The following is a 25,823-nucleotide window of genomic DNA, read 5'->3' on the forward strand; positions in this document are numbered from 1 at the left end:
ACTAGAAAGACAGTGGTGAATAAGTGGTCCAACCAATTTGTTTTTTTATTTCTTTTTCACTTTTAAATAATTTTTCTTTATAATATGCAAAGCATGCCATTTTGTGTGAACTCGTTATGGCATGTGCCAAAATAATGACAATCTTTTTATTTTCTAGGTGAGGTATATTTTATAAAATTATGTTTAAAATTTTTAGAGGGAAAAAAATTCCGTATAAAGTAGAAACGTTAAGATAACGTTGCGAATTTTGTACATAGATTATTTTAGTGCAATTATATGTGAAATTGTTGTATTTTTCTGTGTAAACGAAATATAAACAAATAATAAGAGAAAGGTATGCCGGAAAAGTAAGAATTCAGGTGAAAGTCCATTTAACATTGAGTAAATGGGTATCTCTTTAATTTGGCGAGAAATTGCCAAAAGTCGCCAAACTTGGCGACCATTTACCGACATTTAGGTCTAGTCTCGGTAGCATATTTCACAAGTGTACATCTGTGTAGCCACTGAGGGTGTGGCTTCTAGGATGGACCAATGATCATCCAGTAATATTTCTTGTCAGGTCACATGACCTTTCGCGTGCTTTAAAATTTAAGCAAGATGGTTGAAAATATTCTGTTATGCAGTTTTCTGTACAAAATAAATAAAGCATCGTCGATTGCTTCTGAAACTTTTCATTGCGAAGTTAGATCAAATATAGGAAATTATGAAGATTTCACTACCTGGTTGAAATAAATACAAACACATGTTAGATAATTCGCAAAAATGTCGATGTGAAATATTACTTAATAAGTGGTAAGTAAGATGAAGAAAGAAATATGTGATAACATCTGAGCCCAAATGACATCATTACGTAAAACTATGCGTACGGGAAAAATATTTATACGAATTATATATGTAAATAGAAGTCAGTAATTTTTAGCCCACCAGCGGCCGAGCGGTGAAGTCGCTGAACACTGGTAGTTCGGTCCGAGGTTCGAATCCCGCGAACGTGCTGGCTGCATGGGCGTTTTCGTGGTTTTCCCCATGTGTAACGTGTATACGAGCCAGTTTCCCTTAGAAAGTCCTCCACGAAGGCATCTCTCATCTTAGGCAGATAGCTCTCGAGGCTTTGCCATAATCTCACACACACAGTAATTTTTATTACACTCTATATGAAAAAGATGTTATAATAACCAATGCAGAATTTTATTCAAAGTGAACTTTACTAATTTCGATTCGTATACATTTATTGCATTAAATTTCACATTTAATAAATGCTCACTCTTAAATGTACTGTCTACACAAGAAATGCTCACCAAACTGAGTGAATTTATCGTATTCACAACGAGCATATTCAATTTATTCACATATAATTTTTAATGTTAACAATGGATATAATCAGATCATACGTGTTCTGAATTTTACACTTTAAAAATCAAAAGAATGCAGGCACTGAAATAAGAAAATACTAGATTCATTGTAACACTTTTAGTCATTCTCAGCTCAATTCAAAAATATACACTTAAATTCTCTTAATCCACATAATATGCCGTGAACATCAATCCTAATATTAATGCGTGATAAAAAATCGCGAAAGTGAAATGTCAGCGATTAATCAAACTCAGAAAACGAAAGCACTACGAGATATTCTACTATTACGCCATAACTGCGATACAAATCTAAATTAAAACCTAAACAACATACGCTTACATGCACGAAGATTTAGCGTCAGAGCAATAGCAGCTCATTGGTCCATTTTCGAAACTCCTCCCTCAGTAGCTACGCTGATGTGCACTTGTGAAATATGCGTCCCGATAACACCTTAATAAGTATTGTAACTGAATAAATGTGCTGTGTTTGTGCTATGCTAGCTGTAACCGTAATTCCGCCCTCGTATTGCTTTTCAGTAATTTCGTGAAGCAGAAAGTGTTAGAATATCTCCGCGGCCGACTGGAAACTATTTAAGGCCAAAGAGAGATCATCTTTTCTCAATTCGACCGCGTCTGGCATGAGGGGCTTATTTATAAACTTATAAATCTCCCTATGGATAGAGAGCTGATTCAGCTAATGTCTTTCATCACTAACAGGAAATTCATTGTGGCTATTGGAAAGGACATCTCCAGTTTACGCACCATGAATGCAGGCGTCCCACAGGGGTCCATTTTAGGGCCCGTTCTGTATTTATTTTATGTTAATGACTTCCCTAGGGCTCACATTGGCAGAAATCACTTTCTTGGGTGCTATGCGGACGATACGGCATTAGCCGTAAAGTCCGCAAACGCACACCATGCAATCAAGAAATTACAGGAGCTTCTACCAGTGGTAGAAAAGTGGTGTACGACTTGGAGAATTGCTATTAATGCCAGCAAGTCGCAATTATTATTGATAAGGAGGAAAAATACACAGTTGACTATTAATAGCAAGCTCTTCTTATTCTCTGAAGAGATTCCTAGAGTTAGTAAGGCGAAATATTTAGGAGTAATGCTAAATGAAAGATTAAAATGGGGAGATCATATAACAGAGGTCAGAAGAAAAATTTTCACTGTCGTAAATAGTCTCATCCCTATATTGGGTAATTATTCTAGCTTAGACCTCAGGAAAAAGAGGCTAGTTTATATCACGGCAATTAGGCCATTGATGACTTATGCGTCGCCGGCCTGGTGCACGGCTACCAAGGAGGATATAAAAAGACTTCAAATCATGCAAAACAAAGTCTTAAGGCTTATCACCCATGCTCACTTTTTTGTGAGCAATGCTACACTGCACTGTGTCTTAAAACTGGACACTCTAGAAGAGCACCTGAATAAGATCAACAGGAAATTCTTCACGAAAGCTCTGAACTGTGACCATATGAGAAATTTTGATATCTTTACCTACGAAATATTGAACGAGGACACCAAACTGCGCCCACTTGCGGCCCATCTTATCAGGGACCCGAACTTTCCCACCTAGTGCCCACCTGTAAATAATGTACCCAATGTGTTTATTAGCATTCTTAATTTTGTATCTTACTCATTTATTGTACTGTGTATTTCTTAAATTCACTAGTTTTATTCACATTCTACACTCATTTTATGACTCCCACTTTGCCGGGCCGGTTACTTGCTAGTGAGCTCTTGCGTTGCTGGTCTTCCTATTCTTTATCATTCTTTCTCCTCCTTACTGCGGACATTATGTGAAGATAGTTCTATGTTATTGTGCCCATCCGGCATAAATTTGATTGAGCCAGATAAACTACTGATCTCAGTGGTATTCTGGCTATAAGTTGCTGGTCTTCCTATTCTTTATCATTCTTTCTCCTCCTTACTGCGGACATTATGTGAAGATAGTTCTATGTTATTGTGCCCATCCGGCATAAATTTGATTGAGCCAGATAAACTACTGATCTCAGTGGTATTCTGGCTATAAGTTATCAGTCAGTCAGTCAGTCATCTGTTCTCAGTTGCTTAATTATTGTTGTTGTGAGTTGTTAGTTCCGTTTGAACTGAGATATATGTGAGTTAGCTTTTTCTTTAGATGCGATTTGCATTTGTGTTTAACGTTCTCAGTAGTTTCAAACGTAACTACTGATTGTAGTCTGTGATACTGTGAACACTTGCACGAGAATTTCTGTGGAAAATTCCAAAATTTTGAAGTATTTCATTTGAATAAATAAATTTTATTAACCTATCATCGAACCTGTGTGCATTCAATCTCTTACGAAACAAAAAATAATATAATCTGAAGATGATTGAGGATAATATGTTTCCTTTGCATAGTGATATGTAAACAAAAATATTTGTTCTAGATAAGAGAATTACGTTTCATAACATACATACGCATGTGAGAAATTAAGCTATTGCGATAATAATACAAGGTTAAACTCACTTTGGCGTAATCTAAAACTAGCTTAACAAGAATATTTTGGTTGATTTTTACAACAATATTAGAACACTAAATGAACGCAACAAAAATAAAAGCAATAAAAATTTATTGTACCTTCATCTCGGAGTATAAAATTAAATAAAAGAAACACAAACTGACCAGCATTTTTTGCTAAAATAAAAATCTACGCGGAATTCAAATTATTCATAATTAGCAAATTATCCTAACGCCTGGTTCGATTTATTCCACGAACTATTAATAAATATTCTACAGCAACAGTCAGAAACTCACCAACTAATAGAACAAAATCATTTATGTTGGAAACAAACAAAAGAATCTGTAAGGCCAGTTGGCTTTTCTAGTCCTTATTCTTTTCACTTCTGATCCTTACTTAAAACACCTCCTGTTTACGCAGTCTGGTGGTGTAGGCAAAACAATAAGAGCAAGAACAGATTTTAATATAAACTACATGTGCTAATTAAATTAAACCTTACGCTAAGTCTTAATGAAAGGAAACAAAACTAGATTATCTTATTCTGATTGAGGAAGGATTAGTTCTTCTTTCATATTGTGGGATGTAAATGTATTATCGACAACCTGATGAAAATATCTCATAGCTCAGAATAAAGCTTTAAACTTTGCTAATGACTATCATGTCATTTATTTGAGAGTAGAAATGTATTAGTGACTCAATATTCCTTTGTGTGTTTATAAAATAGAGGCGAAAAACCTCAAAAATATAGAAGCCACAATCATTAACTTTTTAAATCTCTTTAAATGAGTAATAAACGAATATTGCGTACTTTGTCATAAAACGATCATTGTTATCAGCTTTAGATTACGATGTTTTAATGTTCTTCGTCAAACTACGTTTTACAAATTTATTGAATCATAAATTCTTTTTGACGCTCACGGATACGACAAAGCGTTTCTGCTTCAAGTAGGCATTTCACTAGAATTTCACTCATAAATGAGGATAGTCAAAGTCTGCGGAATAGTTGATTCTACCGGTGCGGTCGCAAAGGGACGGAAACATTTAGAGGAGGTAAAAATTTAGAAAAGAATAAGAAAAGTAATTTTAAAAATTAATTTAAGTAAATTTAGAACACGCATTAGAAAAGCATCAAAATTAAGGGATTGCAAAATCTTAGAACTTAGGAAAAGCACTAGTCAGCAGAATTTAAGAGCGGCAAATTTTAGATCTTAAGCAGATCAAGACAGCAGAATTTAAGAGCGGCAAAGTTTAGATCTTAAGGAGATCAAGACAGCGGAATTTAAGAGCGGCACATTTTTTATCTTAAGGAGATCAAGACAGCAGAATTTAAGAGTAGACACAGACTGCACCGGACGGCAATAATGCCTAGCGCCGGACCTGAAAATAGTTTCCCATTATCTCTGCATTTTCTCAAGGAAAATTGCATATTATTTCTAGTAGAAATACTTTAAGTTGATTTGAAACATTTTACCGAGATAACTATAAAAGGGTCATTTACTAATAAATAAATAAGAAAGAAAGAAAAGAAAAAATATAAAAGGACTCAGATTTTTAACGGTGAGTTTTTGTTAAGGTATTTTATGGTGTCGCTCAGCTCGAAGTTTATCAATCTACTCTTGGGCTCACTATTGCTCACATAACTTTTTTAACCTTAAGGAGCGTTAGCCCAGAAGGGATATTAGTTTCAGAGCTCCATTTTGCGCCGAGTCACTATAAACGGCTATTTCACTTTTCAGATAGTTGCCACCAAATATTATCGCCCTGTATTATACTTAAAGAAATTAAATAATGAAGAATTTGCGTAAATGTACGTATGTTTCTGGCATTATGGAAAACACAACGCGACCTGGAGCCATAAAATTTTGATTAAAGTACTCCTCCACCCGAATATGAGCACCCGGAAGCCCGAGTCTGAAATTTCGAATTTGATTTAATATTTATTTCATATTTTTTAAACTTTAACAAAATTTCGATTAAGAAACTCAACAATTTCAAAGCGATCAGTGGCAATATACATATTTTTATATCCACCATGCGAAACTGTTTATCGGATATTTTAAGATAAGCTGTTTTTAAATATTTTTAACCCAAAGAAGCGTCAGCCCAACTGCTTTCGAAACGTGTAAGTATGTGGAAATTAAGAAAACGTCCCTTTGGGGGTAATACATAATCTAAAAGTTTTCAGGGATTTTTTTTTTTTTTTGTGCGTGTGTGTGTCGTATTAGCATTATTATCAGTTTCTTCGCTCTTACGCCCCGCATAACATTCATCGGTAAAATTATAAATCTTTTTAAAAGTAGCATTATCTTTGGAATTCTCGAAAGAATGTCAAGTGCTGAAATACATTTTGCTATTTTTTCAGCCTTTTCTCAGCTCAACATATCAGTGTTCAGTTTCCTTAACAAGATGGCCTATACAACATTTTTGTTCTTTTTAACTTTATTATTAAACGCCACGTTTTTCCCACTTACGCTACACAAAGGTTCAACAGTAAAATCACAAAATTTTTTAAAAATAGTATTGCTTTAGAATTCCTGATAGGATATTAGTATTGGCATATATTTTTTAACGCAGAAAATCACGAACCTCCCTTTTGCCATTCTTTTCTCTTTTCAAAAACCTAGTTGGGAACTCGGCCTACCACCTATAAGTGTTATTGTAAAAAATAAAAATATATGATACTTTTAATAAATCCAGTTAGTATAATTTATTTCCTCAAGCCCGAATTGCGATAACTTAGCATACGCATTAAAAATAAAATGCCCCCTTCATCTACAGAATTTTTAAACTTTACGCATTTAACTATAATCTTAGACATATATTTTTTGTGGAAACCTTATTAAAAATGAAGTAGATAGTTTATAGAAGCAGTTTTAACGTTATAGATAGAGCATTTTATAAAGCTAAAATCCAGTCTGTTTTGTACTTGAATCTCATAGAGCAATTATTTTAATTGGTTATCTTTCACCCTAAGTCTTTTAAAACAGAAGACTAAAATTCAAAACAAAATTTAAAAGGGTCATAAACCGTTAGTTCGTTTCTTGAACAAAACCACAAATTTTGCAGAGAACCATTATTATCTTTCAGTTTGTAAGGTTAATCCTAAGTTTTTAATGGTTATCTTTAGTTAGAGCTACTATCCTGTCCCTCCTAATTTCAACTTACAATTTCCTACCAGAATGTAATTTTAGAATCGCGTTTAATGCAAATGAGTAAGAGTGGTATTTAACTCGAAGTTCCACTGACTTCGTTAGAGAGAGCAAGAAATTCTGACTAGAGTGCTTTTGCCCTTTGACTACGTCTCTCTATAAGCTATTACTACGGTCAGCAGCATTTCAGACCCTCGATAGCTTTGCCAGCTTATTTGATATTTAGGGGCCAACTACTTGGTGTCCACTGATAACATCGCGGCAAAAACATCGAGTATGAAAACGTCGCGGAGAAAACATAAAAACATCTTTGTTCAAAATATCGTGGTAAAAAATAAAGTGTCTACAAATCATCGCATGACGATAACATCGCAGACATGCTTTTTGCCGGTTTTAATAATTGTAAATGGATATTCCCATAATGATTTGTGAGCCCAATATGTGAAGAAGGATAATTTTTACTTTCACATTTTTTTATTAACTAATAAAGTTTTGCTGAAAACGTAAGAAGGAAACTTAAGCATAGAAAATTAAATGCAACTTTTAGATTACACTTTTCATGACAAATTACCGGTAAAAACTTTATAAAAATGATTTATTAATGGCCTTTGTTAGTTAACTATGTCGGTTTAAAATTTTATTAAGTGCTATAAGTTACATTAATGTTCTATGCTTAAGTTTTCTTCTTATTTTCTCAGCAAAAATTTATTAGTTAATAAAAAAAATGAAAGTAAAAATTATGCTTCTTTCCATCTTGCGCTCACAAATCATTATGGGAATGTCCAATTACAGTTATTAAAGCCTGAAAAAAGCATGTCTGCGATTTTATCGTCATGCGATGATTTGTAGATACTTTATTTTTTACCACGATATTTTCGACGACGATGTTTTTAAACTGCGAAGTTTTTGAACCGCTTTATTTTCGACGACGATGTTTTGTACCACGATGTTTTAGAACTGCGATGTTTTCTCTTTGCGATGTTTTCTCCCACGATGTTTTGTAGCACGACGTTTTTGCCTTGCGTTGTTTTCTACACGACGTTTTCGTCCGCGATGTTTTCGGCTGTAACCCAACTACTTAGATATAGCCTCGGGTATAACTTTTAGCTAAGCATTAGTTAAGTTTGATTTCTTATTACTTTGAGTTCAAGCCCAAGTGGAAGCTTTGCTGTACGCTCCGAGAAATGAGCCGACTGTGCAATACTTATTTGGAATAATAAAGAGTAATTAACCCTTCTTGACTTTTACTTCTTGAATCTCAAACTCAAGCGATTATTCGTTATCTGTTCACGAGGTTCGTACACATTTAGCTGTTAGATAAAAGGGTGGAACCTCACAAGTTTTTATCTTTTACTAGGGGTTACCTGGCATGCATTGCAACGCTATTTAAAGAAAAGAACATGTTTGTGCTTCACTTCTGTTATGATTTTTTTCTTTATGCGTATTTTGCATGTTTCTATTGGCTTGTGTCACTTGGTAACAAGGCTGTTAACGGTTCCGGTGGAGAATTTAATTCTGGCAATTTCACTTTTCCAAACGAGCAGGACATTCCTGGTGCTTCATTCTTAAATTTGAGGGATCAGCAGTACATGCATAATTTATTCATCTCTCGAACGATCACATTTGGATGAAGACAGTAATCATCATTAACATCGTAATGGAATGCACCACGATTTAACTCAAAGTGCAATGTTGGTATGGATCGAGTAGTGCTTACTCAAACGTTTTCCAGTCCTTACTCGTCTGTTTCAGACAAACGGGGTTGAGCAGTGCGCACTCGAATACTTTCCAGTCTTGCTTCCCGTTGTTTCTTTGTTTCTGAAGCTCGTGATGCATTTTTCCTTCGTGCTTGATGTGTAGCTCGAGCAATCTGTTTTCGGTTTGGTAACATCATTGAATTCGCAGAGAAAGAAATACTACGCGACGACTATTACAAATTGTTTTAATTTGGACAGTAGCGATACATTTCTCTTAAACAGCCGAGTTTGTTCATTGCATTAACGACAAATAATTACAACTACGTTTCTACAAGTGACAACACAATATTTTATATCACCGAGTATTTTGTGATTAAATTTGAAACATATCTATCTTACGCTTTGCAGAGTTTGCGACGCAAAGCTTCTAATAGGCTGATGTTTTAATCAATACTTCGTTAAATTAGCGTAAAAATATACATATGTAATCAGAGTGGACCCCATGGGCTAGTTTTTGAGAAATATTATATAGAGAGCAATATTCTTCTTATTTTGAAGGTCGAGTATGGCAAGTTTCATAAAGATTGGAATTAAACTGTAGATCTGTACAAAAGACAAACAAACAAACAAAAAAACATTCATTTATATGCATATATATATATATGGATATATATATCGGATTATATGGATATATATAAATATATATATATATATATATATATATATGTAGCTAGATTTTTTTATTTCGTTTTAAAATTTTAGTTAATACTTTCTTTTGGCCAAAACTTTTTTTTTTTTCAATTTTTTAAGTATGGAGGTTATAAAATATTGCACCTTATTTCTGTAGAATCATCCCATTATCAATGATAAAATAGTTTTCATAAATTTCTCTGCTTTATGTTGAGAAGTTTTGTTCGATGTTTGGTATTTACATCCTTATGTGAGAAAGATAAGAGATTTCGCAATGAAATTGCAGTGATAATCTAGATAACTCATAGATGAAAATATTTTTAACCGTGAACCAATAACCTTCTTTGAAACCAGTTATTGCTTATATACCGCAGATGAAGTATTATTAAATTTAAAAAGTATAAAGTATTATGAATTAAAAAAGTGTTCATATTTAAAAAAATTCAACTACAAATTATACAGTTTCTCATTAATTTTAAATGTCAAATCCTAGAACCGCATAGACGATTTCCTGCCATATCTTACAGTTACCTTACAGAAAATTATATCTTACAGTTAACCATAAAGTTAGAAGCATGTTTAAAAAAGCAATAAAAATATGAAAGGTTTCAGATTTTAAATTACGTCCAAAGGGGCGTTTTTTTAACGTTTTGTGTGTTATCTTCATTTATTAAATATCATGTTCTTTGCACCTAAATCATAAAATTCAGTTCAACAGCAATGTTGCAAAATAATTAAAAAATATCTTTAGAATTTCCGATACCCAGTTCCGCACGCTGGAGATGAAAAGGTCTTTTGTTCCCCGTAGAGTGTTGCCATTGCTCGCTTTTAAATCGTTGAGTTTGTTAATCAAAATCCAAAATTAATTAAAGATTTAGAAAATATGAAATGAATAATTAAAACAAATTCGAAATTTGGGCTTCCAGATACCCGTATTCGGGTGGAAACGTACGTTATTCAAAACTGTATGGCTCTAAGAACCGTTGTTTTATCGCAATGCGAGAAACATACATACATTTATGCAGATTCTTCATTATTTCATTTCTTTAAATGCAATAAAGGACAAAAATATTTGGTGGCAACAATTTGAAAAGTGAATCGGACATTTATAGTGAACCAACGCAAAATGCCAAAACAAAAATAATAGTCCTTCAGGGCAAATAGCCCCGTTGAACTGATAAAAAATTTTATTTTCTCATTAGTCTGACAGTTGCTCAAATCTTAAATGAGAGATCTTAAAAGATAAGAATATTGCTAGAAGTTTTATTTCCTTAAATATTCATAGATGATATGTGCTTTCAAGGTAAGGGATTTTATGACAATATTCTCAACGCCGTTTTGGTACAGCGATTAACTCAATAGTTGTGTAAACGTAAATTTGTCTAAAGTTATTTCTTGTTTTGGCATCACTAAAAATTAAAATTTTAAGAATATTAAAGATGTGCGATGCACAGTATTTCCGTTCTTAAGTGGAAATCTTGTTTTATTTTAATTCCTATTCCTATTTTGAGTTTATTTTAGCCCAAAAGAGACGTTAGTCCCAAATACGATATGAGTCGCAAAAAGGCATCTTGCGTCGAAACACTTGAATGTGTTGTACCACTTTCCAAATTGTTGCCATCAAATATCATCGCCCTGTATTATATTTAAAGAAATTAAATAATATTTATTTCTCCCACTGAGAAAAATCAATGGTACCTAGAGCCATCCAGTTTTGAATAACGTAGTACTCCACCCGAACTCGGGCACCTGGAAGCCCGAATTTGTGCTATTATATATATCATATTTTGAAAAACTTTAACGAATTTTTATTAACAAACTTAAAGATTTCAAAGCGAGCAGTGCTAATATTGTACGGAATAGAACATTTTAATCTCCAACGCGTGAGAATGTCTATCGGAAATTCTAAAGATATGCTCTTTTTAAATACTTTGTGATTTTGTTGTTGAAATAAATTTATGTGATGCAAGCATCGAGAATTTGATATTTCGCACACAAAGTTAATAAAAAAATCTTATGTGTACAACACATGACTTCCTTGTACGGAATATTAAATTATACACATTTTTTCTTGCATTTCATTTAAACGTATTGGATTGAATTAAATCTACTTCGCCGACAGCGCATAAACCACAGTAGAATAAATGTATTCTTTAAAATTCATTCTATTTAATTATCATAGCGAAATTCTGGCGGTAGGTTCACTTCACAGTATTATATTTCGTTCATATTATAACTCAGAATGCACAAAATTTAAATCATTTAAAGAATTATCTAATCGTTGCCACATGTTCTATTCAAATACTATAATAAAGCTAAAATGATGTATAAATAAATTAAGCAAATAAAACAAAAAAGAAACAGTTTTTCACAGACGATCGAGTATTTCTCATTCAATTAATTCAGTTCTCACTTCCCGAAAAGGCAAAAATACATAAAAACTCAAAATATCTACATTAAAAATTACGAAGTAAATCTGAAACACTTATTTCCTCGAAAAAATTCCAGAAAGGATTAAGGATGATTTAATTCGCAATAATAAATAAGGCGTTATCTTTGTCGTTACGAAGCTAAGTTTCTCTAGATCGGCAACAAATCCACTATCCTGCTGTTTCAAATGTAAACAAGCAATGGCCGCCATAAAAAAAAGGCTTAGCGGCACTTAAACAACTTTAAATTGTTGATAATTCTAAAAATATTGCATAGAGATTTACTAAAGGCATAAAAACCTTAACCGGAAGATAAGAACAACATAATTCAATCATTTTTAAAGCAAAAAATGTACAATTTACAAACATGTAAGAATAAAGAAAGTGAGATCACTGAGTCGGGTAACAGAGTGGATATATATATAAATATATTTATATACGTTTGGTGCGGCCGATTGCAACCAAAATATGACGTGCGCATCTACATGTTATAGCAGTCCTATATACAGAATTTCAACGTTCTGAGGCTACTCGTTTTTGAGTTATGCGAGATACATACGTACGTACGTTCGTACAGACGCCACGAAAAATTCTCTTAAGAATTTCTTTTAAAGCAGTTTTATAATTTTTTTGAAGGAAAAGAGTATTTTGTTCTGTCCTTAAGTACAGATATCATGCAAAAACATTGTTAAATTGCATTCGATAGCGGTCAAAATGGATATTTTCGTTGAAATATGATGCCTGAAACTTTTCACGATTACAATACTTTCTTTTTACTTCGTACAAGGAAGTAAAAAGACAGAAAAAAGTTTTGTGAGCCAGTTTACTAAGAAAACTTAACATTGATATGATGGATTAAGAAAAGATAGGGGAAAAAAAAAAGAAAAATATATGCCAACAACTTAACGCCGCATCGGGAATTCTATACCTATATTTCTGTCCTGCTTTTAGAATTTTTGTAATTTTCTGTTGAATTGTATAAAAAAGCCAAAAAGAGAAAAACATGGGTTAGTGGGAGTGTGTGTAAAAATAGACTATGAGCTCAGCGACAGCGTAAAAACCTTAAGAAACCCTTTTAGGCTACAGTTAATTATCTAAAACCTTTCAGTTTTTATCCTTTTTAACTGGAGAACGGACTGAATGAATGGTATTTAGATGGAGTCTCTTAACAATTGGGGAAGATGGTGTAAAAACAAATTTTAACTTTTTAGGCATTATCCATTAATTCCATTAATACGTATTGTTACGTTTTAATAAGTTGAGAAAAAGCTCGAGAACTTTACTTGCCATATTAAAAAAGTAATAAATATTTCGAAAGCGCCAGCTACAATATTAATTGGATTCCGATTTGTTCTTAGATGGAACTGTTTATTAACAAAGGACCAACTTTGTTATGAGCAAAACAGTTTTCATGAAACTTAATGTTCTTTAAAAACATTTTATATTCTGATATACATGTGTACCCTTAACATTCAAGAAAATAATGCACAATATACCATTCTGTATACAATGTACAATCCCGCATACAGTTTCCGAACACTATGTACAATATACCTTTCCCTATATTGTACATTGTACGCGCTATTAGCAGTTCCTTCCTGACTAACCCAGATCTTTTTGTTGTTCTTTAAACACTGATTAACGAGCTTAATTAGTAAAAGATAAAATAAATTTGAAGCTTAATTTATGCCCAGATTTAATGGATTTATATTTTACAAAGCGATACAGATGAATATTTCAAACTAATAACAGTCACTATGCTTAGATTACATAGGCGGGTTCGGAAAATATTAATGAATTAAGCTATTATGGAAAAGTTGTAGAGACATTGGGTTAATTTAAGCAGCAGATATGAGAAATGAGCACTGCCCTCGCTGGGACTCGAACATGTACCTCTCGAATACGCGCCGAGTGTGCTAAACGTTACACCACGAAGGCATGCAGAAAAGAGGGAGAAAATATATACTCCCCCTTATCCATGATGACATAAACGACGGTCTGCTGATATACTACCCCTTTTAAAGGGCACCTGGGGATTAGAGGACCTAGTCGCCAAATCCTGGTGGTGAAGAATCATCATCCACCACCTTTTTAGTTCGGGTGCTTTTGTAGATTTACTAGGTTATTTTTGAAGCGGAAGACGTAAAAAATGAGCAGTGTCCTCGCCGGGAATCGAATCTGAACTTCTCGAATGCGCGCCGAGTGTGCTCACTCTAATACCACGAAGGCATGCAGAAAGGAAGGGTGAATACATCATAACGTTAACAGCATTCTTTATACTTGTAGGGTTTATAATTATTTTAACTAACATTTATTTTAAGTTTAAACTATCTTTCCTGTCAAGCCTTACTTTCCCCTGGAACTGCCAATGCCAGAGTATGTAAATTTTAGTAGAACGCGAAAAGTATTCAAAATTGTCAGCGGAAGTAATCTGAGTTAAATAGAAGAGAAACGAGTTCGAAAGTGTGCTTTCTTGCTTCACGAGCGTGAAGGTGGCTAGGTAGAAATTGAAGAACCACGCGTTTCGGCCTGTGTGCTTGCCTCGGCAGATAGTCGAATCTTTCAACAGAATATTCAGAAGTTTGCTGAATTATCAGCGGTATTTTAGAACGCGGTTAGGTTAGTTATGTTTAGAGAGCCTCGTAGGTAGTCACTTGTTATTATTCATTTTTAGTTTTTTATTTTTATTTTACCGCCGGGTCGGCGTAGTTTGTGAGCGTCAAGAGCACGCATCTGTAATTTCTAAAGTTGAATAAAAAGGGATTTAAACCCTTCTCAAAACTTTGTATACTTTCCAGTTCATAGCAGTCACCACTATTGTTGCGTGCAGGTTGGAAGCGCGCAACATTACATACTCATGAAATGGTTTCCATTTTACGCAGTTTCGGATTCATACATTTAAAAGTTGTTACAATTTGTTTGAAATTCTAAATAAGTTACAATATCTCTTTGATTATACTTCCCAGTTACAAAAAGAGTAAATCATCTTATTCGGCGAAGGATTGTGAATTAAGTCTGCAGCTTACATATATCTAGGGCAGTGTAAATTTTATAATGAGCGAGCGAGGCATGTATTTGGACTTTGGAGAGAAAAAAGTAAGATAACGTGAATAAAATTTTTCTCCTGGAACCGATAAAAATTTTCAGACTGTCGAGATAGGAAGGTTCTGTTATCATTTACGAGCTGCTCCGTTATTGTGTGGCTGGTGACGCCTTTTCTTTCCGGAGGAATATTAATCTATGTAGGCTTAGTGGTTTTTGAAATTTTAAGATGAAGAGCGGTTATTGGAACTATGCTTCTTGCATATTTTTTTCGACTTACACTTTGGTCACTTCATTTATTATTACCAAACCTGGTAAGTTTTAATTTTAACTTAAATCTTCCGAAACAGAATATAAATTATTTACTCAAAATTATCCTGAAATATTATTGGATGATTGTATACATGCGCAAAATTTTATTATACAACAGGAGGAAACACGTGTATTCCTTATAAACGCGAATATGACTTAAAACCTTATTAGCATTCCCTATAGATTATAAAACAAGAAGCACTGTCCCTAGTTTACGTTTATATTACGTATATTTAATAGATATACATACAGTATGGACTAACATATGTTTCAGTTCATCATTCATATGCGGACTGCATTAAAATGATTTATAACGCTATATGCATAACTTCAGTTATACTTCAAAAACTTTAGAATTTCTTGCTCACGTTATCTGAAACTTAATTTTTTATTACTATTTAATTTTTAAATAAAGAATGCATTTTAAAATAGATAATACAATGGTAATAAAAATACTCATAATGCTACGATATCCTTTTTAAAACATAGATGAAAATAGTATGTTAATGTAGATAAAATACGAATTTTGTTTGCCAAAGAAATTCAAATAAAAAAGGATCAATCCATTTCCGTAAATAATATATATATATATATGTAATTTTTTATTAGAGAAGTTTTTTTATATATCATCTCCAATGAACATCAATTTAATTAATGTGATGAATTTTTGGAATAAATTTGAGTCAGTATTTAAAGTATAAGCAATTTAAATTTCTGTTGTAGTAAATTTATTGTAATAAGTTGCATAGAAATACTATTTTAAACAGGAAAATTTCTAAAAAGTAAAACTAAAAGGTAAAATTTAAAGTACTAAAAAGGTAGCTACTGTTATTGGCCGTGTATTAATTGTCTTGTCAAGGGGAACAAATCAATCCGCTATTTATTAACAATAACCACATTAAGTGACAGTGTTTCGTCTTTTTTCCAAGAATGAATCAAATCAGTTATTTTGCTAGAGTTAAATCATAAGCTATGCACAAAACTCAAAAAAGAGGAAGATAATTATTCTTTTTGAACTAAAATACTTATAAACAAAACCCAAAAGAATGAGTAAGATTTCCTTTTTAATTTAAAGTTTATGATGTTGCGTGGCCCCAACTGGTCAGCAACAGTAGTAGTGACTGCTATAAACTGCAAATTATACAAACTCGTAAGAAGGGTTTAAATCCCGTTTTATTTCACTTTAGAAATCACAGTTGCGTTCACTTGATGCTCACAAACTACGCCGACCCGGCGGTGTAACAAAACAGAAATGTGAAACTAAAAATAAATGACAGGATGAATAAATAACGAGGTCACTACCTACGAGGCTCTATAATCGTAACTAACTTAACCGCGTTCTAAGATACAGCTGAGATTCAGCAAACTTTCTGATTAAGAAGTTGAAAGATTCAACGAACTGCCGAAATAGGCACACAGACCGAAACGCGCGGTTCTTAAATTTCTACCTAGCAACCTTCACGCTCGTGATTCAAGAAGCACACTTACAATCTCATTTCCCCTCTATTTAACTCAATTTACTTCTGCTAAAATTTGAATACTCTGCGCGTTCTACTACGATTTACATACTCTGGCATTGGCAATTCTAGGGGAAAGTAATAGCTTGACAAGAAAGATAGCTTAAACTTAAAATAAATGTTAGTTAAAATAAATATAAACCCTACAAGTTCTTGTTAAGAACTGAATTAAGTGAAATCCTCATTCTAGAAAAAACATTCCCCGACACTTTCACAGTATAAGTAAAAGCAATGAAACATTATTGAGACCTGTACAAATTAGTATGCACTGTTGGCCATCAAATTTGAAACATCAGGAAGGAATGATCTGACGAAAGTCAAAATCACAGGAAAGGAAGAAGTCGGGATATGCAAATGATTAGTATTTCAGCGCGATTAGAAGACGCAGGAGGGAAAAACGACACCTGAAGCACTGCATACAAGAAACATTTAGTGGATTTCTCATTCGGAAAGTGCTTGGTAGATTGGAGTTTGCTCAGAATATCGTGTTATGCCTCGAATAAGAAGAGCAAATGCTTACCAGTAAGTTTCGAAATTGGATAGAGGCAGCATCGTTGCCTATTGAAAGTGCAGATTATCGTTCGGTGATATCGGCAGTTGCACTGGTCAGCATCCAACCACTGTCATGCGAATCTGGAATCAATGGATAGCTGAGAGTCATACTGAACTGGGATCTCAAGGCCCTCCTACGACTAACGCCCGAGAGGTCAGATATATTGTGAGGTCAGTGCTTCTAAACCGTACCACCACATCACGGACCATTAGTCAGGAAATGGGCATGTTTGCAGCACGCCCAGTATCAGCTCGTAAGGTGCGTCAATGTTTGCAGCAGCGTGGACTATCAGTAGGGTGACCATTACATAGGCTTCCCTTGATAATGAAGCATAGACAGACGGTTACTCTGGTATGCCAAACGACAAGGCAGGGTACAGGAGTGGCACAATGTCGCCTTTTCAAAGGAGTCCCGGTTCTACGTGTAGTATACTGATGACTGTATACGTGTCTGGAGTGTCCAAGGACACAATATGATGGCAGATGGGTACATTTCTAACATCTTACGTCCAGAGGTTGTGCCCTATCTTTGAGGTTCGGAAAGGCCATCTTTCAACAAGATAATGCAAGACCACATATTGCATGTCGTGTTCTTGACCTTCCTCGATACACAGGGTATTCGACTGCTGTTCTGGTTTGTACGGTCTCCAGATCTGTCACCCATTGGAAATATCTGGTCATGGGTTGCTAAAGACTGGCTCGCCACCCCTCTCAAGTTAATAAAGTTGATGAAGTGTGGCATAGACTTGAAGCAGCATGGAATGAATTGCCCATTTCTGTCATCCAAACCCAGTTTGACTCCATGGCTAATGGCTAATGGGATGGAAATGGGGTAAGGGCCGTGTTAGCTACCAGGAGTGGCAGCTGTTTCTACTAATTTCACACCCCTGTAAACCTCCAAAATACATACAAATTTAATCATTTTGTCTTCATGCATTACTGTTTACGTACAATAAATAGCTTTTTTTTTGTATTTATTTTCTTTCATGATGTTCCAATTTAAATGGCCAGCAGTGTAAAATAATTGAAATATATGTAAAAAAAGATATTTTAAACAATAGAAATGTGTACAAATTAATACATTAAATTAGCAAAGATTAAAAATTAGCAAAGATTTTGTCTGCAAAATTTGAAACCAAATGGCTGCAAATGTACTCAGTGGTGGAATGTAATAGGATTGTCGCATTTAGTTGGAGAAGGCAGTGGTTTTTGACGTGTTGTATTCTTGAAGTGCTGTACTTCAATATCTCAAAAGATATTGAAGCCATAAAGTTGGAGAAATAAACTTATTGTTTAGTTAAAGTTGTCTACTAGAGACTAGTTAATATATATATTTCTTTCTGCATGAAAAATATATCTGGAAAAGTAATTTCCAGAGATTGAATTATATATTATGCGAAGGATGCTAAAGTAGGTTGCATTCTTTTTCTCTTTTAAATGCATTGAAGTTGTTTTACAACATTTTTTTAAATCTATCAAAATAAAAATATAATTCATTACAATCATTAGTCATAATAACTATTAATCATCCAGTTTAAATAACTATTGTTAATTTTAATAGCCCCCTTTACTCCCCAAAATTCCAATTTTGTCGCTAATTACATTTGAAAGTTTCTTTTAGAAATTTACAGAATAAATGTAATTTTCCCATATCATTTGGATCATTATTATAAAGGCATTAATTAAGGGCGGTTCTTTTTAAATGTTTCTGTTGGGGTTATTGTATTGTCTAGCCTAATCGGCACAAGCCGATTTAATCTTGGCAAGATTATCTTGAACGACGTGTGCCTCCCCCTCTTGACATCTGGGGCTGTTCTAGTTAATGGTGGACGTGGTGCTGTACTGATTAACCAATATGGTAGAGGCACAATGCCCACGTCCCCCGTCACTTGTACTTGTCGTTGTCATAAGCCTTGACCATCATACTAGTGACAGTACTATTTTATTTTGGCAAAGTCGTCCCCAGTTTTGAAAAACAGCAGACGGGGGACGAGTCCGTGGGTCTTCCATCCCTTTTCCCTTACCACCAAACTACTCCAGAGAGTTTTCCTCGGCGTTCATTTCGCCACCATGCCGTGAAACACTATACATTTACAAACATCCATGCCCTCTGCAGGATTCGAGCCCGGACACTTCGTACGGCAGTTTGCCCCACTAGCCACTCTACCGTTTAAGCGGCTTAAAAAGCGTCAAAATGTTAGTAACTTATTTAGCTAAATAATGCGGAAGTTTGCTGGCCAGCCGGTATAGTGGCTAGTGACCTTGACTGCCGTAACGAAGAGCCCGGGCTCGAATGCCCTAGAAGGAATGGTTGTAACTGTCCGTCCCTTCATATGAGACAACGATGGCCACCTACTAGGTGCTTCCAAAATGAAATGGCCACCGCTTTCGGACCCTGTAGTGGAGCAAGGTTAATTGCTATTAAATAAAGCGCCAGGGCATTAAAAAAATAATGTGGTATTTAGGCTAGAAATTTCACTGTTGTAAAGGAAGGTGCAATAGCTTTTTTTGTGAAATTTTTTCAAGTACGGCTTCTAAATAGTTATTTAGATTGTAAGTAAGGTAAATAGCATTTCAATAGTTTTATTTTTCATTGACGAATTTTGAAATCGTGAAAAAGAAGTACAACAAATTTGTATTTTTTGTTGATTTTTTTACATCAATTAGAAATTGCTAATTTTTTTTTTCTAATTTTGTGACCCATTTAAAAACGAACAATAAGATTTTTAAGACAGTAAATTAAGGCAATAATGCTTTTCCCATTTAATAAAAATTATTAAATTATTGCTCTCATTTATTAGAAGTAATAAGAACAAGAAGAAATTACATTTTACACTTATTTTATAGCTATAAAATCATATAAATATTTATCTGTAAATATCCCTAAAATAAATAGATAATCTTCTTATAATCGACACTATTGTTAAGTAAGTTCCTTTTTCAGAACCCAATTTGCTATTCCCCAGTCAAAGAACTTGCATACAACGTTTTATTTCTACAAAACGTAATTGTTACTAATAATGGTAAAAAAGGGCCTTATACTACCAACTTTCTTAGCTCTAACTTCTAACAGCTTGTTGCTAAACTAGAAACTTGCCTATAGCGCAAACAATAGATTAAAAAAAAGACATAAGTATGTTATTTAATAAAAGAAGAAATATCTGAAAGGGTTCAGATTCTAAGGCGTCGCCCAAAAGGATTTGTGAAGGTTTTTTACGCTCTCGCTGAGCTCGCAGTCTACCAATGTCCTGGTGCATTGCTAACACATTTCTTTTCTTCGTTTTAGCTTTTTTATTAAACATCCTTTTCTTTTCTCTTCAGCTTTTAAAATTGCAAAACTTTTAAAAGAAGCATAGCAGCATATGTTTAGAATTGCCGATGCAGTGTTAAGCCTTAGCATTATATTATTCTAGCTTTTCATTCTTTTCTCAGATCATCATAATCAATATTTTATTAGCAAAATGGCGTGCCAAACTTGTTTTTACCTTTTTATTATTAACTTTTTTTTTGGGTTAACTTTATTTATTAAATATCACGTTCTTCGTACTTACGCCATCTAAAATTCAGTTCAGCACAAAAATCGCAAAATATTTAAAAACTGCGTATCTTTAGAATTTCCGATAGATAGACTCGCACGCTGGAGATAAACATATTTTATTCCGTACAATGTTGCTACTATTCGCTTTCAGATCGTTCAGTTTGTTAATCAAATTCATTAAAGTTTTACAAAATATAAAATGTAGATTTCGAAATTCAAAATTCGTGCTTTCAGGTGAACATGTTCTGATGGAGGACTACGTTATTCAAAATATGATTGCTCTAGGTACCGCCTTCTTTTCCCCATAATGCGATTTCTCCATTATTTAATTTCTATTAAAAAATAATACAAGGCGATATTATTTGGTGGCAACAGTTTAAAAAGTCATGCACCCGCTTATAGACGAAGGCTTAATATCTCGTTTCGAAATTAATAGCCCATTCTGGAAAAAAAGAAACGCATATAAGACCTACCAGCGACAGGTATTTCGTTTCCGTAACGAACTTTCGAAAGAAAACATGGCTAAAACTGGAAATATGGAAAGCATGTTTAGTGCACAGATTACAAGAAAAAGCACCTTTTCCTCAGTATTTATACCTGTGTTGCTTTGTATGATGCAAAATATTGTAGCAGTTTAACACATTAATACATATACACACCAAAACTTAAATGCCTTGCACATTTGTGCATAGTAATAGCAAATGATAGAAACAACAAACATTTATCTACATATGTATATAGGCATTCATAATATATATAAAACATTTCCTTCTTCTATATATATTTCTCTGCTATGGAACTGTCTTCGAATTTTTCGAGGTGTCATAATTTCCAGAAATTGCTCATTAGATAAATGAAATATATTCATAATTTACGTATGAATGGAGCTGACCTATTCAAACCTGCATTTTTCGAGGATTAAAATACACCCACATATACACGAACACAATTTGACATTTACCTTGGACTGATGTCAGCGTAAAGTTTATCATGTTATAAGGTATTTCTCCCGCCTTCGTAGTGCAGTGGCCAGCACGCTAGACGTGAATTCGACAGGTCCGTGGTTAGAGTCCCAGCGAGAGATTGCTCATTTTTCGTCGCATCTTAATGTCTCTAAAGTGACCCCCGAACTAAAAAGCGTGATGGATGATGATTCTCCACCACCAGGATTTGGCGATTAGGTCCCCTAATCCCAGGTCACCCTTTAAAAGAGGGAGTATATAAGGTAATTCTCCCGCCTTCTTAGCATGCCTTCGTGGTGTAGTATTCGAGAGGTCAGTGGTTCGAGTTTCGGCGAGGGAATTGCTTATATTTCATCTCTCCTGTTTCGAAATAGCCTAAAATCTCTACAATGTTATTAACAGCATCTCAGATAAACCCGATTTGGGAGAAACCATGCATAATATACCGCAATGACACACACACACGCGTGTGCATATACGAATATAAATATACATATAATAATTTAATTGAATTTTAATTTAGTTGGGTTACTTGGATTTTGGTAAAACATACTAGGACCATCTGCTTCACAGAAGAAATATCTCCGTGGAGAATTTTTTAAGGAAAAGTGGCTTGTTTTCACATTACACAAGTGGGAAATCATGAAAACACACATGCAGCCAACTCATTCCCCAGAATCTGATCCCGCTTCGAACTACCAAAATTTAGCGGTTTTACTACTTGGCCACTATTAGCGATTAAAAACAATTAAATTAATATTTCTAAATATTGATGAGTTTAAAAGATTGGCTTTATTTCTAAATATCAAAAATAATACTAGAAATTTTCTTGATTGTTCCACTGTTCTTCGTTTAAAGATTTTTCTTGCCCATAACATTTTCATCATTTCTTTCTTCATACTGATGGATTTCGTTTTATTTTCAAACACGAGTTTTGAGGTAAACAAAGAGTAATAAGCATTTAAATATTATTCAAAAGCTAGTGTTTATCAGTTTTGAATCACAGAAGATACTTCAGTACGGAAGTAACTGATCTTTACTATTTGTATTTTTTATAATCTCGTAACATAAGTTTTCTCTTCTTACCCGTGTACTTTCATGGTGTAATTGGAACACGACCGGCTAGCAGTCGGGAGGCTCCCAAGTGCGAAACCCGGCGGAGGCACTACACATTTATTTCAAGGTTCGTTCTTTAACATAATGCTTTTTATGTTTCGTGCTTAGTGACTCTGCTGTCTAAACAAAGACAACTGAAAGAAAAAACTTCATTTTATAATCTTTCTTTTCTTTTCTTCCCTAAAAAACTTCATTTTACAATCTTCCTTTTTTCCCCTTCCCTCCTCAAAACTTCATTTTTTCTTTCTTTCTTTCCTTTTTTATTCTTTAATCCAAAAGAAGCTATTAGTCTCGAAATGGTATTTTGTGACCAGTCAATCAATCACTATAATTGCATCGTTTCACTTTCTGTTGCCGTTCAGCAACATGTAAGGTATTACATTAATGCATATCCGGATCTCTCAAACTGAACCGGTTTGTTGTGAATTAACAAACTAAAATATTTGAAAACAATAGGTGTATTTCTTTAAGAGCATTCATTTCTTACTTTTGAATCGAATTGATTTAAATAATAATAAAAAAAAAATCTGAAATGTTTCAGATTTTAAATTACGTCCAAAGGGGCGTTTTTTAACATTTTGTGTGGTACCTTTCTTTATTAAATATCATGTTCCTCGCACTTAAACCATAAGATCCAGTGCAACAGCAATATCGCAAAATAGTTTTAAAACGAGCATATCTTTAGAATTTCCGATACAGAGACTCACGCGCTGGAGATAAAAATGTTTTTTCTGCACAACGTTGCCATTGCTCGCTTTGAAATCCTTGAGTTTGTTAATCAAAAATTCGTCAAAGTTTTAAAAAATAGGAAATCGATCATAAAACAAATTTCAAATTTCAAATTTGGTCTTCCACATGCTGATATTCGTTGGAGGATTACGTTATTCAAAATTCGATGACTCTATGTACCGTTGTTTTATCACAATACGAGAAATATACATACATTTATGCAGATTTTTCATTATTTAATTTCTTCAAATATAATGCAGGACTCTAATGGCAACAGTTTGAAAAGTGAACCGACATTTATGAGTCCGACGCAAAATGCCAAAACGAAACTAATAGTCCTTCGGGATTCAAATCCCTTTGGACTAAAAATTTAAAAAACATTTTCTGAAAGCTGTCAGATTTTATATAAAAACCGAAGAAGCAATGTTTTCATTAACACATATATTTCGAGAGCACTTTAGCTAACGACCCTTAGGGTTAAAAATATTTAAAAACAACATATCTTAAGAATTTCCGATAGACAGTTCAGCAAGCTGCAGATAAACATGTTAGATTTTTATTCCGTCCAGTGTTGCACTGTTCGCTTTGAAATCGTTGAGTTTTTAATCAAAAATTCTTCAAAGATTTACAAAATATGAAATAAGTAATAAAAAAAAATTCAAAATTCGAGTTTAGTGGAGGATTACGTTATTAAAATTTGATGTCTCTAGGTACCTTTTTTTCACAATGCGAGAAACATACCCACATCCATGCAGACTTTTCATTATTTAATTTCTTTGAACATAATATGGGGCGAAAATATTAGGTGGTCACAATTTGAAAAGTGACTCAACAGTGATTCGACGCAAAATGCCATTTCGAGACAATATCCCTTCTGGGATAAAAATACACTTAATCCATGATTTATCTAATACAAAATATTCGATATATTCATACAGCGGCGTCAGATGGTTTTTATTATTTATTTCATATTTTGTAAAATTAACGAATTTTTTATTATCAAACTCAACGGTTTGAAAGCGAACAGTAGCAATACTTTACGGGGGGGGGGGAAGTTCAATTTCTATCGGAAATTAGGAAATTCTAGAAATATGCTGTATTTTAAAGATTTTGTGATTTTGCACTTGAGTTGAATTTTACGTGGCGATAGTACGAAAAGCACGATATTTAATAAATAAAGTTAACACGCAAAAATGTTAATTTAGAAAAGGCAATAAACAAGTTTTGTGCCCCGTCTTACTAAGAATACTGAAAACTGATATGATGAACTGGGAAAAGACTGAAAAAATATATGCCAACATTTAACACTGCATCGAAATTCTAAACGTATGCTGTAGAGACATTAGGTTTTTCGAAGCTGAAAAGATGAAAAATGAGTGATTCGAAATAAGGACCTCTCGAATACGCGCCGAGTTTGCTGACCACTACACCACGAAGGCATGCTAAAAAGATAGGAGAAATACCTTATATACACCCCTTTTTAAAGGGAGAATAAGAACACAATCCCCAAATCCTGGTGAGGAAAAATCATCATCCACCACCATTTTTAGTTCAGGCACCACTGTAGAGACATTAGATATTTTTTTGAAACAGGAGAGATGAAAAATGAGCAATGCCTTCGCCGGGACTCGAACCACGGACCCCTCGAATACGCTCCGAGTGTGCTGACCGTTACACCACGAAGGCATGCTAAGAAGGCGGGGAAAAATAATCTTATAATGCTGGTATGCTACTTTTAAAATATTTGCGGTTTTGTTGTTGAATTGTATTTGGCGTAAGTACCAAGAAAACCATACTTAATATTAAAGCTAAAAGGGCAAAAAAGAATGAGTAAACAGGAGTGATTTGTAGACTGCAAGCTCAGCGAAAGCGTAAGAAACGTCCAAAGCCTTTTGGGCGACTGTTGAAACACGAAACCTTTCAGATTTTTTTTAAATTTTTAATTAATGATCAAGGTAATATCTGTTCCTCGTGACTGTTTTTACAGTATTTTCTTTCCCTCCCCCTTTCTCATTGTTAGCATTAATTCAAGTCTGTAGAATTAAGAGTATAACAGTTTTCTTTCATTTGTATTTTGGTTTCTTTTTCCATTAAAAATGCATTTATATACGAAGCCTTTACTTATCTAATATAGGAACGAAATTTTCAGAATGAAATCCACATGGAAGAAGAGGAATTACCAATTCAAAATCTTAGAAAACAATATTTCTCCGTAGTCATCATGATTTTAAAACTTCTTGCCACTCACATAT

The 25,823-nt window shown here is 33.9% G+C and overlaps 1 protein-coding gene across 1 annotated transcript in view; it reads left to right on the forward strand.

Annotated features, from left to right (window-relative positions):
• The first annotated feature begins 14,973 nt into the window (after window positions 1–14,973).
• Window positions 14,974–25,823, forward strand: part of LOC118185278 (uncharacterized) — a 35,402-nt gene continuing 24,552 nt past the window's right edge. The window contains exon 1 of the mRNA XM_035355120.2: window positions 14,974–15,159. Within this exon, the coding sequence (XP_035211011.1) occupies window positions 15,075–15,159 (85 nt within the window). The 5' untranslated portion in view covers window positions 14,974–15,074. The remainder of the gene's footprint in view (window positions 15,160–25,823) is intronic.

The sequence above is a fragment of the Stegodyphus dumicola genome, chromosome 10 (assembly GCF_044657685.1).
Source record: "Stegodyphus dumicola isolate Sdum_Otavi_A_Nest chromosome 10, ASM4465768v1".
Lineage (NCBI taxonomy): Eukaryota > Metazoa > Arthropoda > Arachnida > Araneae > Eresidae > Stegodyphus > Stegodyphus dumicola.